Source organism: Miniopterus natalensis, chromosome 21 (genome assembly GCF_054644295.1).
Source record: "Miniopterus natalensis isolate mMinNat1 chromosome 21, mMinNat1.hap1, whole genome shotgun sequence".
In the NCBI taxonomy this organism is placed as follows: domain Eukaryota; kingdom Metazoa; phylum Chordata; class Mammalia; order Chiroptera; family Miniopteridae; genus Miniopterus; species Miniopterus natalensis.
Window position 1 is genome coordinate 7908938 of NC_142101.1, and position 14711 is coordinate 7923648.

General features: G+C 38.9%; 1 protein-coding gene across 5 annotated transcripts in view; it reads left to right on the plus strand.

The window, feature by feature from the left end:
• TTC13 (tetratricopeptide repeat domain 13) overlaps positions 1-14711 on the plus strand; it is a 59194-nt gene that overhangs the window by 16649 nt on the left and 27834 nt on the right. For 2 of the 5 annotated variants that reach the window (XM_087828967.1, XM_087828968.1), the window contains exons 4-6: positions 2481-2551; positions 10918-10983; positions 12390-12482. In XM_087828967.1, coding sequence (XP_087685093.1) covers positions 2481-2551; positions 10918-10983; positions 12390-12482 — 230 coding nt within the window. The remainder of the gene's footprint in view (positions 1-2480; positions 2552-10917; positions 10984-12389; positions 12483-14711) is intronic. The other 3 variants (XM_087828970.1, XM_087828971.1, XM_087828969.1) reach the window with 2 other exon arrangements.

Here is a 14711-nt window from a genome sequence, read left to right on the forward strand (position 1 = left end):
CCATGTCTGACATGTTTTGGGGTGTGTCTCCTCATTGCCTGGTCAGCTCACACTTGAAGGAGTGGAAACAGGTGGATACAAGACTGAACCGTGGAGCTGGACAGACTTCACATGAGCATGTGCTTGCCCCAGGCACCTGCAGAAAAATTTTCTAATTTACAGATAATCATTTTATGCTTTCCTCGGCCATGCGCAGTTTATATTCAGACTGAGCACTTCTCGTTTTGGCTCCTTTCCTCTGTTAGTGCAGATGGTTGAGAGTTGACTACTTTGAGAGTATTATTAACTTTTTGGTGATATTCATTGAGTAGCTTTAACAATTAATTACCCTTTAAGGCACCAGATTTGGTCTTTTCTGAAGTCCTTGGATTCTGTGCAGCCTTGTACTCATTTATTCAATAATAAGCAACGGCCTCCTGTGTGCTAGGCCTGTTCTGTGCTCTGAGAACAATCCCTCCCAATAGACCCTGGGATGGTACAGGCCTGAGCTGGCCTAGCATCTTTTGTACCACAGTATTTTTTCTTTGGAAAAATGACTTCTGTCAACATATTCCTTGTCAGGACACATGGAGTTGCTGGTTAGTAATGATTTCTGTGAGAATTCCAGGTATCCCAGTTTTTCTTTATGTCTTTGGACTCCATAAGAAAATTTAGATCCTGATACTTATATTTGTGTAAGATTTGGATTATATTTTTAATGGATACTTCTGGGTTTTTCTCAAAAATTGTTTAGTTTTATATGGAAAGACTTGAGAGCTGCATTTGGTTTATTTGTGCAGAATTCAACATTTAGACGTGGACAACTTAAACATGTTGCTGAGTGCAGTATTTATTCCCAAAACTGTATTCGTTTTATGGGTCACTTATGCATTGTCCATTCAACAGATATATTGTCTTTCCAATATACCATCATCTCCCTACATTCAAAGAAGGACAAGTTTTTGTTTCAGCCCCTGTTCATGGAATCCTCAAGGAATTCAAGCTGTTTTGCAGTCCAGGCCAGTACACAGCCTTGATGTATTTTCTATTTCAGGGAAGGTGTTGGTGTGGAGGGTGGGTGCCGGATCCAGGCTGCCTGGTTCCTCTTTCCCACTCACTGCATGTTGTCTTTGGATAGTTTGTTTAACTACTTTATGCTTGTCTGCAAATGGGAATGATAATTGTACCTGCCTCATTGCAATTAAGGACTAAGTGAGTTAATACGTGTAAGTGCTCAGGGCTGTGCCTTGCACGTATTAAGAGCACAGTACATGTAACTATTATTACTATTTGTTGCTTTTACCACTGATATGACTGGACCCCACCAAAGAAGTCTCTGGTTACCTTGTTATGTGGTACCACTATCTGAATATCCATTATTATTCTGAATATGAGTTTGACCTTAATATAGCTTTTCAAAGACATTGGGATAAAAACCGTCGTTTTTTTAATTTTGAAGAATGCCCACAAAAGCTCTTGTATTATTCTGATGCTCTGTGTTTTAGAACTTTAATTTCCTCAAGTTAGTTATAATCTAACTCGCTGCATTTAATGTTTTACTACATTTACAGTTTTTCGCTTTTTTTAACTTGTAGGAAATTTAAGCTCTAATAACAGTAAAAGGTTTAGTTGCCCATCTTCTTGAACACCTACTAGATCCCAGAGTTAAAGTTGCAATACAGCTTTTTTGCAAAGAAACGTGATCAATATAGTATTACATTGAATGACTAATATTTTTTTCAGGTGTATTTGGGGCTATATGAAGTTAAGGCAAAAATTAGATGAAAATGTAATTCATAATGTTAAAATGTATTGTTTTTAGGACAGGTGAAAAGGTTTAGTCAAAATATTGTCATGTTTTAAGAGATTGTCATGTTTCTATTTGAAAATACCACTTACCTAAACAGTTTGATCAAAACCATTCATCATTAGTGTATATTTTGAGTAGTGTTTTGACTATATTTTGGATGAGAGAGGTAGAAAAAAGACTACCATTTCATTGCAATGGTGTGAATTATTTACAGTTAAATGTTATATTAATATATTATTAATTTGTCCTCATTAAGTAATTGGTAGTGAATTTAGCACCTCAGTAGTGGAGATTTGTGATGCTATTTGGGTATTTCTCATGACTTTCACAGTAAAGTCACATTGCCGTGTTATATGGATATTATTGAGGCTTATTATTAGCTCTTTTGATATATAGATAGGAAACATCATAAAGGTTATTGGGTAGTTGAAAGTGAGTGATGGACTTAGAAAAAGATAATTACTTCTTGTAGGCAGATGTTTAATAGATGGCTTTAATAATTTAAATCTAGATAAAACTGGAAGACTGATTAGCAAGTGCTGAGTGGTAGAGGAATTCGATTACATCTTATTAATTTCTAGGGTTTCTTTAACTGCTTCTAGTCCTTGCAGCTGCCTTTTAAGATTCAGTAAAGAATTTAGTTACTGATTCTAGTCTGAGCTCTTTAATGTTTTTTTATTTTGTCTCATAGCTATTGCTTATGTGCTGATTGGCAGTGGTCTCTATGATGAAGCAATAAGACATTTCTCAACAATGCTTCAGGTAATTTTTCTTCTTAATTATGTAATTTCAAGTTTATAATCATGATGGAAATATGGACTTATGCCTAGTTGAAGTGCTGCAATAAACCCTCTATTTTAAGATTATATAACTAGAGGAAATCAGCCCTGACTGAGCACCTCCTGAGTGCAGGCCTTGTCCCATGCTGTCATTCAGTTGGCAGTATTACTGCAAATGCAGAAAATGGGCCTCCCCACCGTCGGGCGGCAGGGTGGGATTCAAACACAACTGTAAAAGGATAGTCATCAGCTGCAGTTTACTTTCCTCTACTGTGATGCCTCGCATGGGTGTAGACACTGGCAATTCTTGGAATTCCAGATGTTTACTATGTGTGCAAGAGTTGCTCTCTGTAGTTAACTTAAGCTCCACTTGTGGATTTGTTTCTCACTTTGAAGTATAATTATGAGACTCTTTAATGGAAGTATTGGGCCTTTGGTGATTGATAGCTGCGTTAAAATCTGGTTAAGGTAAAATGTTTAAGTATACTGTATGAAAGTTGGAAAGGGAGCCTTCATGGAACCTGACATTGTTGGCCTTATATGTCCTTTCATCACTTACCTGTTTTTGTAGCTACTTGACCGTTACTGATTGTTGACGTGTTTGTCCAGTAGAGAACAGTGAAGAAACCATGCACTTTAGAGTTAGAGATACCCAGGTTCTGATCCACTCAGCTGCTTACTAGCAAGTTTTTAACCTCCTGGATTATAGGGATAATAATAACTGTCTCCAAAAGTATTCTTGTTAGGTTTAAATGAAATACCTTATAAAGTACTTAGTACCCAGCGGCTGTCACTTAGTAAGTGCTCAGTAAATTTTAACTGCTCAAAGCACCATTCTGGTGTATTTTTCTGTGCTGATACACTAAGAGCCAACAGATAGTTTACAATCCAGCAGGTAGACTTAATTTTTAGATAATAATTTTGAAATTTTTGCGCTTTTCTCATTTTTAAACGTAAGTTTAGTTATGTTAATAACTCTATCTTTGCTCTCAAAAAAAGTGATGAGATGTTTTTTAGTTATTACTTTAAAGTCCCCAAGGAGCTGTGCCTTTGGGTCGTCATAGGGAATTATATTCTTCAGTGGAGTTTAAAGTACAAAGGATAGAGAGTAAAGAGTTTTTGAAATCACCTTTCTGTTTAACATTGCAGTATTTAAAAAGATAAGCAAAAACTTTTACATAATTAACACTTGACTCTGGTTTGAAAGGGAAGTTTTGATACATATATAAGAGCAAATGTCAATTAACTTATGGTGACCAACAGCAAAAAACAGTACGAGTTTGCAGATATATTATCAATTCATTCAACTTTTTGAAAATATTATTACCATTGTAATTGAAGGCAATATAGCAATGTTAAAGACAAAACTTTAAATAATAAAAAAATTCCAATTTTGCCACTCCACCACTAAAGTCTTTTATTTATGAGCTTTTCAAAGTATGCATTTGTGTTTTATAAACTGATCATATATACTATTTTATATTACATTTTCATTCAGTTTTATAAATAAATGCTTTTCAGTATTTCTCTACAATTTAAGATTTTAATGGCTCTATAACATGCCTTTGTATTTTCCATTTATTGTTGCAAAACATTTCTCTTCTGATTGTGTTCAGGAAGTAAATCTTTGTGCTGAGAAAAGATATTAATATATTGAAATTTGATAGAGCATTTTCATCAACCTATGATATATTGGGTTACTTTCATCTGGGAAATTTTTCTTCGTGAAAGTGTGGATTATAAGGTTGGACTGGTTTCCTGGTGATTAAGGCAATTGATGGGGCAGGAGTGGGGACTGAGGGAGCAGCGATAAGTTCAGACACTACTGGTCATTAGAAAAAAGAACTGGACAGTCACTTATATTTTTATATGGAATTAGAGTGCCTTGGGCTCTCCTGCTGGTGCTTTTTGTGGTGATTTTTCTCTTCTTACCCTTCATTTTGGTGCCTCCCAGCCTTTCCACATCATATCACTTGTGGAAAATCATATTTGCATTGCACACTGGAGTAAACAGGAGCAAATTTAAATTTCAGATAGAGCTTGTGGACATTTGTCACATTGTCTTTATATTACTGACAAACACTAAATATAAGGATTTGATATTAAATGCTAAAGTTCTTTTTACCATTTTAATAAGAAACTAATTCCTGCTTTTCTGGGCTAAACTTTTCCATATTAGGCTTTATGTTTGAAAGTAAGAGTTTTGGTTGATTTCTTCAAATTCTTGGTAGCCAGTCTCATCGAGAAACTATCCAAGTAGGTGGTAGCAAGTGTGCAAAGAATAGTTGTTGCTTCATTTCCAATTGACCAAAATTCTTTTTCTCACTGTGAATCAAAGTTTGCATAGGTCAGTCTCTTTAAATGGTATTTTAAAAGCATGATCATCCTTTAAATCTAACTGCCCTTCCTTTTCTTTCATTGGGAAATGCAGTGGTACTATTTCTTGCAGTAACAAAACTGATTTGTATCCCAAAAATACCTTTTCATATTTGGTTCTCGAAACTGGTGACACGTTTCACCTAGTGTGTATGAATGCCTTTCACTCCCCACGTTAGGACCAAACTAAATATCCTCAGAGAATCGTTACCACCTGCTATTGATGTTTACCTGCTCCTTGCAGGACCATCCACGTTTGCAAATAATCTGATTTTTAAGGCAATAAAAGTCCTTTAACAAATCTGCAGAAATAACTGTTCACACACAAACATCTTGGGTTTATTAAGTTCATTGACTTGTGACAAAACTTCTTTTGGGCAGCTCGTGAGCTCCACTATAAAGTGTCAGAGCATAGATCTGATTCCATTAATAGAAAGCTGAGAACAAATGAGGCCAAGGGACTTGGATTTAATTACAGTCACCATTTTTATAGGTCATTTAATGTGAAATTTGGGACTATGCATGAGAACTACTTAAATCCCAGAATGACCTTCTGATGTAAAACTTATACCTTCCTGTTGTTTTAGCTGCACCACCAGAGAACAAATTTATGATAGTTTCATAATTTTTGATAGTTTAATAATTTTTGTTGTTTCTAAGTGTTCATTTGAATATTTATCCAAATATGGTTTGTTTGGTACATCTACGAAGGAAAAACATGGTCCTCGAGCATAGGGGTTTATAACTGAGCACAATCTCAAGGCTCAGTAGATCTGCCAATCTTCCCAGAAAACTCTGATTTTAAACACTTAGGAATATGTGTTTTCTCTACGTCAATGCCCTATGTCCCTTCCTCACGTGTCAGTGCATCAGTGATGGTGTTCTCGAAAAGTGGGACCACTTCCTGATTCCTGTGCTGCTTCGGTCCCCATGCAGGGCTGGGGACCATCAGTGCTGCAGCAATTTTATAGCCTTTGCTTTAGCTGTGTCACCTTGAACTCACAAAAGAACTTTGTTTCTTATTTTACATTAGCAGACAAAATTAAAAACATTTCTCTGATACGATCTTGTAAACATCCTTTATATAAATACATACAGTGGTGCCTCGGTTTTCAAACATCTCCGTTGGCAAACATTTCGGTTTACCAACGCCATAAACCCGGAAGGAAATGCTTCGGTTTCTGAACACGCCTCGGAAGTCGAACGTGCCATGTGGCTTCCACTGAGTGCAAGGTCCTGAGGCCCAGCTGTGGGCTGTGATCCCTTGGTTTTCGAACGTTTCAGAACTCGAACGGGCTTCCGGAACGGATTACATTCGAAAACCGAGGTGTCTACAACTTAGCCAAAACTTAATGCTCGTTACATTGCTGTGTAGTGACTTTTTAAAATTTGTTTGTCATTGATCCAGTGACTTTCGAGTTTTAATTAAAAAGCCAGCCTGTGGTGGAAGAATAAATATTTGTAAAATTTATAGTCACTGTATAAGTAATACAATGAGGATAATGAATATAGACCTTTATGGATGTAAAAAAATTAATTTTTGAGAATTGAGACATCTAAGTGGACATCACTCCAATAAAGTATCTTATTATACCATGATTTTGCATTTGTGTAAAGTAAAATTAGAAGATGAAAATAATAGTTTTTATTTAAAATTCTGAAAACTAAAAAATATAATTATTAGACTTGTATACTCAAAAATACTTTGAAAAATGAGCCCAATTTGGTTTTAGAAATAAACATTGGTTTTTATTTGAAAAACAATTCATTATAACATTTCATAAAGAGTTCTGACTTATTGTTTACACCCAAAGCCAATGTTAGGTAATATAGTCGTATCAATCAGAAAAACTGATAGAAGCTATCATTTAATTTAGGAACCCTTAATACTAGACTGTAACTGTGATAACAGCCTCAGTAATTATACACCCTCTTTGCCCTTGGAAAAAATTCTTAAAAAAAAGTATAAATTGAATAGAGCTGTTCAATTTTTTTTTTAGGATATTTTTGTAGTCTAATACTAGGCAATAACTGTGATAACCACTGTAATTATACATTCTTCTGTGCTGTCAGAAAAAAATTCTACACAGACTCTTAATTGAATGGAGCCATTCAGTTCATTTTTTTTTTTTTTTAGAATTTTCCTCCAGCATAGAAGTATGTATAATTATTGTGGTTGTTATCATAGTTGTAGTCTAGTATTAAGGGTTTCTAAATTGAATAATAGATTTTACTACTTTTTTGACTGATACAACTTTATTATTTTATCTGTCATTGGCAGTACTGAGCCTAAGTCACTGCTGTGGTCAGGATCAGGCCGAGGTGTGATCCCGGGGCAGGGCTGGGGAAGGACTCCATGCTGGGCCACCACAGGGGCCACATGTAAAATTCCAGCAGCCAAAATACCCATAACAGAATTCAGGAAGTTGTCACTGTTTACATATTCAACTGTTGCAGGCTTTTGAATGGCTACATTTTAAAGGTTTAAAATTTTTTATTGCCCCAAAATGTAACAGCTGCGATAGCTGGTGGCCCACCAGAAGCCATTCACCATCTGTGATAAGGCTTTGCCTTACTGAACCCGGGATCTGGCTTTTTCCTTCCATCAGTGTCCCCCATTGTTGGAGGCATGTATGAGAAGACGCCAGGTGGAGCTGACTTCGATCTGGTAGCCTTTAGTGTTCATTAAGATTGTCTTAGCTGCATCATGTATGGCCAGTGTCTGTTGCTAATAATAACTGCCAGGTATTAAGACTTCTCATTTCCCAAGTGCTACAAACCCAAACCTGGAAAGTCAAGCCCTTGAGGATGTGGTGTTCCAGTGGGGTGGCAAACATGTGAATGGAAAATAATGACGTAATAAGAGAATTACTTGAATGAGATTATATCCGTCTGGATGTCTGAAATGCATCTTCAACTCAAAGTTTCCAGACCGACCACATGCTCTTTCCTGATCCCTCCACATACCCCCATCCACACTGAGAAAGAATCCCTGGTCATATTCCAGTGTTGCCCACTCAGTGGATGGCCCCCCTCCATTGGGTTACATGAGTCCACATACTACACACACCAGCTCTACTTACATACCTCCTAAGTATCTCCTGTGTCCCTCTGCTTCTCCCAGCTCTGCTCAGACCGTGGCGTATAGTAGGAACCAAGGAGAAGGAGCACATTCGTTTTCCAGGGGAGACTGGGAAGTGTCAGAAGAGAGGGAGTGTTTGAGCTCTCACTGAGGGATAGAAGGGCTTTTGTGGGCACAGAGGCTGTGGGTGGGCATTTCAGGCAGGCGGGGTGGCACTTGCAGATGCACTGAGCTGGGGGAGAATGTAGAGTCCGGGGATCTCTCCATAGTGCTGACTTTTGGAGCGCGAGTGGTGAGTTGGGGAGTGGAAGGAGATGAAGCTGAGCAGGAAAGCAGGAAAGTGATCCATGTTTTCTGCAAACGCATTTAGGTGTTACTTTTTTTTCAAGTTGCCAGTTGCCACCCGTTAGGGCTTGAAATTAATTGGCACGCCAGGACTAGCACTTTTAAAAAATGAAATATATTAAACTAGAAAATATCCGATTATACTGTGTATGGAAGGCTGGGTATGACTTAATGAAACTTGTTTCTGATACGTATGTGTGTGTATGTATGTATGTTATATACATAGGTACTAGGTTGCGACTATGGATTAGAGTAAAAATGTGAATGTTGCTGTTGTATGTGTTGGGAGCCAGTGAACAATTTCAGCCAGGGGAGTGACATGGTCAGGCTTTGGTGTTACTAGGTAACTCGTGGTGCGGGTCTGGAGGGGCAGAAGTAGGGGCCAAGGGGAGGAGGGCTCAGTAGGGCAGTCAGTGGCGATGGGACGGAAGGAGGCGAAACTTCCAGGATTTCATGAGTGGTGGGCAGCGGAGTGGGGAGGTGAGGATGACTTCCAGAGTGGCTGGCCCTGGCCACAGGACGTATGGAGATGACAGTCCCGCCACCTTCTTGGATAGTATCATTTTGAGACATTACCTATCTGATTGGGTTTTCTCTCGGTGGATGATGTGATCGCAGGGGACAAGCTCTGTGGCCTCACTGCCCCCCTCCCCCCAGCCTGGCGTGGTGCTGCTCTCTGAGGGTTTTACCCTCTGGCAGGGATTACTGGCGTGGGAAACCTGAAGGCAGCCTGACCTCAGTGCCTCCGTGGTACCTCTTCCCCGCTGTCCCTCCCCTGCCAAACTACCTGTTCTACCGTATGCCAGGAGGATATTTAAGTGTTTAAAGTGTTACCTCTGGGTGGCAAGTAATAAGGGGCCTCACCTTTCCTTTTTCTGCTTTTCTTTATTTTCTTAATTTTCTGTAACTTATACTAAACTTTCTGTATACTATGTAAATAAATTTTTTTTACTTATAATACAGTTTTCTGTTATTTCCTATAATACATAATACTTAACATTTTTTTCTGTTTATAAATGTATATGCATTTGTTTTTAATTAAAAGGAAAACAGCAGTGTTTTGAGTAGAATGAGAACATATCTAGTAACTCCACCCCGTAGAGAAAATTACTGTCAACATGTGGAGAGGTATCTTCAGGGTCTGTGCTGACTCACACAGCCATGTATCAGCATAACTTACAAGGAGTAGCTGCCGTTCATCTGTAGTTCTGTATAACTTGTATTTTTTTCCATTCAGCAAATAGCATGGACAGCCTTTCATGCCAGTTACATGTAAGTGATAAATCACAAGTGCAGAACTATATGGGAGACGGGCAGGTGACTTAAATGAGCGAAGTGTATTGATGCGATGTGGAGGCGGTGGGTGGACTTGTGGTAAACTGACGAATCCACACCCCTCGTATAGAGGCAGCCAGTCCTTTGCTCTAGTTATTTTTTTGTCACATAGGCTATCTTGGTTGAATCTTTAAATTTCCCAAGAGAAGCTAGAAATCTGTCATTGTTTCCCTGAAGTTTCCCAGTTTTTCCATACAGTGTGCAGCCTGTCTCCTGGCCAGGTAGAGCCAGCGACACACCGGTTTGCTTGATGTAGATGGTCCTCATTTTGTTTAAAGCAGCCTTTTTTTTTTTCTTTCAATGCATGGCATCTTCTTATTTTTTCCTTTTTATCATCATTGAAATCGATGTGTCTTGTTCTGCAGCACTGTAGGCACCCTCTCTCAGACCTGATCGGAGCAATAGAGCAGCCTGTAAAGTGCCTCGTCTAAATTCTGCTCCATTCTTCAGCAGTGGCGAGAGTCTCACCCAGGATCATACAGCCACAGGCCGTTCACTCTTCTTTCTTAAATACATAGGGGCGGATTCGGAGATGAGGTCAAGACTGCAGAGGCTCCATGTACTCAGGAGCCCCTCACTCAGCATGCGGGGCAGTTCACACCACTGACTGTGTGTAGGGGCTCCATGGCCGGGCCAGCAGACGCTGTGTCCTTGGGCCTGTGAGGTGTTTCGTTCAGTCCATCTGAGAGCAGGTTACGGAAAGAGTCCGACCATTAGTATGAAGGGCCATGTGCATCCCCAGTCGACTGGAGCCATCTCACATCTTGTTCCTCCCTGTGCTGGCACCGAGGGGCCTTTCCTTTCTAGATTATTGTATGATTATAGGGAAGGAGACAAACTGGGAAGGGGCATTACCCAGTCATTTCATACCTGCTTATAAGACTTGCTTGTTGCTGCGGCCGATCATGGAGTTGTGGAGAGAATTACATTCTAGATAAGATGACTGTGAAGACACTGGCACAGAGCTCAGTATTGTCGGTTCTCTTTATTTTAGAATTTTTTTAATGCAAAACTCTTACTGCATGTCTCATTCACATGGGCTTTTAGGAACAGAGGTTCCTGGTTGGGGCCGGGTATTGCCGTGTGAGCGTGGTAGGTAGCGTAACGTAGAGCTCTCACTTGTGGCATTAACGTGCTTTAAGCAGAAACTGACTTTGTTTTGCTTTGTCTTGTCTATAGTTTTTGACGTGTTTCTGTTTTGGTCTGACTAGGAGGAGCCTGATCTGGTTAGTGCAATTTATGGCCGAGGGATAGCCTATGGAAAGAAGGGCCTACATGTGAGTATGGAATAGTTACGCTTGCCGTAGTGCCTACATGACCTGCCTTGGGCCAGGGTTTGGTAGAACCGCTTGTAGGTTGAGCTCTAATGGGATGCCATGGGCTGCTCCAGGTCACAGAGGAGAGAATGGCAGTGGAAGATTTACTCAGGATTAGATGGCCGGGAGGCGGTGAGCTGGGAATGTGTACCCAGGGCCTCTGAGGTCAATTTTGCCGTATTTTCTACTCCAAAGGACAGTCTTTGCCAGCCTAAACTTTACTTTGTGGTGAACTGGACATAGACCAAGCAAAGCAGGAGACTTTAGCTGAATTCCTAAGAAATACTCATGGGTAAACGCAGAGACTGGGCATCAATAGTGCAGTTGGACTCGGAACTGCATTTCCTTTCACTGTTTAAAGGTTGAATAAAAGAGCAAAAGCTTGTTTTTGTAAAATCTATTGTTAGCACGTTATACTTTCCCCAGAGAAGTTAGCTGTTATAATAAATACATTTTGCACAACAAAAGCATCTTGGTGTAAAAATGAAGCCTTTCCTGAGATTATAGTAAATAGTGAAATAGCCTGAGTCAGAGCTCCACATTTTCAGGTTAGAACATTACATGTAAACTTTTTAAATTGTCTTACTGTATATGAAAAATGGTCGAATGAAATTATGCTTTGAGAGAGAAACATCAGTTTTGTATCTTGGCCAGTTAAAAAAATTGTACCAATTGGGTGCTGGCCTATTGGAGAAATTTCATATGATATTTGTATACTTCTGAGACACAGAGGACTGAGAATGAGCCAGATTTGGGAATGGCGGGTGTTAGGAACGTAGCAATGTTACGTTCAGAGCGTCAGTAAATGATTAAAGTTCCCCTGGTGGTGGTCAAAGATAAGCTTGCTGCTTCCTGATTTTCATCTCATTTAATTTTATATCTTGACATGAAATTTGGTTGTATCTTCAATGCGTTTTTAATATAAAAGTAACATGCTAATATATTTTTAATGTAAAAGTAACTTGCAAATTTTAAAGAGAACTGAATTGCCACTGGCTTGGCCCCTTCTGTCCCCACAACGCTGCTCATCAGCTGTATCCTTTTGCCTGCTGGTATCCACATTCTCAGATTCCTTGAAATTCACTGATTTAGTGTTTAAATAGATTAAATTTAGAAAATATTCTACCATCTGTGGAACTTGAGATAGGTAGTCAGGCCCAGGGTGCTGTTGATGAGTGGGCAGGCTTGAGTGAGCTAAGTAATGCTATTATGACTTATTTAATTTGGCAGCTATGTTGTATAGAAGCTAAATTCGTATTTATTTCTAAATAAGTAGTTATATCATTACTAAGCTATTATTTCAGAAAATCTCTTCCTCCTGGTTTTGAGTAACAGTGTATCTCATACTAAGCTAATGCCTTTTCAAGGACATTAAGAATGCTGAACTTGCTCTGTTTGAACTGAGCCGAGTAATTGCCCTGGAACCAGATCGCCCAGAGGTATTTGAGCAGCGAGCAGAAGTGAGTGTGGTTTTCTTTTCCCTCTGCCCTTATTGGATTAGTTGAATCTCAGATTTTTCTCCTACTATTTTATTACTTTAAGTTTTAAAGCTCCCTAATGCCTATTGTATTTTCCTCCTTGGTACTTAATGCTTTTAAACATGGTTGAAGTTACTAGAAAACTATGGGCCGAGTGATACTCCTGATATAACATATAATAGTAATATTTAGTACTAAATTATGCATTTATGACAAGTGCTGCTATCACTGTTCATTGAAAAGTATCTTACACATGATATTTATTGTATGTATGACATACTTTAGCAATACTTAATTTGACAGTGTGGTCAAGATGAAATGTATAACCTTTAGAAGCGTGTATGTCAATGTGTGAGTGCATGCATGTGCACACGTATGTATGCACGTGCTTATCTGTAATTCTTATGAGCTACACTTATCTACTTGGAGACATAGATCAGGTAAGGGTGACTATGACCAGACCCTGAAGGAACACTTGAGGTGGAGACAGAAGTAACAAATCTCTGGGTGAGGTTGCAAGGGGGAGGAATGTGTGCTGCAGGCTTCCCTGAGGCCTCACCGAGGAGGTGATTCGAGACAGATCAGATCCCACATCTTGGGGAACAAGGTGGAGGAGGGGGTTCAGATCAGAGAAGCAAATGTGTGCGACGGCACTCACTTCTAACATTTTTAAATGAAATGCGTTCATTTTACTGTTTTCATAAAATAGTAACTATCCAGATTTCATGCTGTATTTATTTTCCTGCACACTTAGCCACGTTAAATGCTTTCGAGTTCATGTTAATGTGTTTAACCAGAACAAAACTTAGCTTTGAGTCATCTGATCAGATGGGGTTTCGTAGGGGGAGAGAAAACTTAGCAAGGAAACACTAAGTATTTTAGTAATTAAAAATGCTTTGTGATGTTTTTGTTCTCAAAATTATAGTGCTTTAAATTATAGTTCCATATTTTAAAGAGAATTTTGTGTTTTATTGGGAATTTGGCATTCTGAATAAAATTCTTTCTCAATGTTATTATGATTCATTATTTCTGGTCTCTGTTGGATGGTAACCCTGAGGTTCATTTCTGCCCTGGAGCCCTGTTTGTGTTCAGGGCAAGCGTTTGTTGGTGAATTTGTGATCATCTGCCTCAGGGAGGGGAGCCAGTGCTTTTTCCCTCATCACTCTGATATTGTGTTAAAACGTTATGAATAAAGCATGAATTTAATTTCTAAGTTTACTTGGGGAAAAAAAAGACATTTAAAAGATCTGAAAATTTTGTATATCTAATAAAAAGCTAATGTATATCCAAAAATGATATTGGTAATTTAAAAAGTAATTTTCAATTATCTTAAAAATACATAGTACTGTCCCACTTTGCCAGTGTTATTGGGCAATAATGTCACTACGTAGTGATTTTTCCAGCTAAATTATAGCATACCATTTATATATATCAAGTTATTTCATAAGAAATTTTTACTTTCTGAACTAGCCTATATTTAATAAGCATATTAAGCATTTTTAGTTACTTGGGCCATTCTGCCTGTTGATTACGGTGTTGGGCTGTGATAATTCAGTTATATATCCAGGGTTGGTAAACTAGCTACACTAGGTAGGGGTTTTTCCTTCCAAAATAGAGCCCAGACCACTATGCTTTTTGAATTCCGGGCGTACACTGTTTCTTTCCTCTTCCTGAGCTGTCGTTCTCGCCGCTGGTGATGTGCCTGCCTGAGTCCTCTCTCTCTTGCTGGTTTGACGTTTCTGCAGACTAGGATACCAGTTAGTAAAACTTGATGGAAGTTACCTATGTTATAAGGAGAAAACCAACCCTAATTTAAGAACACTTGCTGGGAAAATGCTGGGGCTGATGCTTAAATACTGACGCCTTCTCTGGATTTTCTTATGCCTTTTCGGTGTACTTTTACTTTCTGAACAATCTCTGTATTCCCGTGTTGCCTGAACACACTCATGGCTGGATCGGAAGGGCTTTCTGCATAGCTCTGCAGGCGTTTCTTCCCCTGCTTTGCAGATCATGATTGATGAGGCAAGAATGAGCACAACAGGGCGGACAAAACACCCGAAATCTTAGGAGGTGTCATTTAGCACCTACTACCTCAGGGGACATAGCCAAAGGCCATGGAGGGCTCTCTCTGTGTCCAGCAGTTTCTGTTTTAATGGTTCCAGGTTTTCTTTCAGATTGATTTTGACATGCCAAGTTTTGATCTGAAAGAGA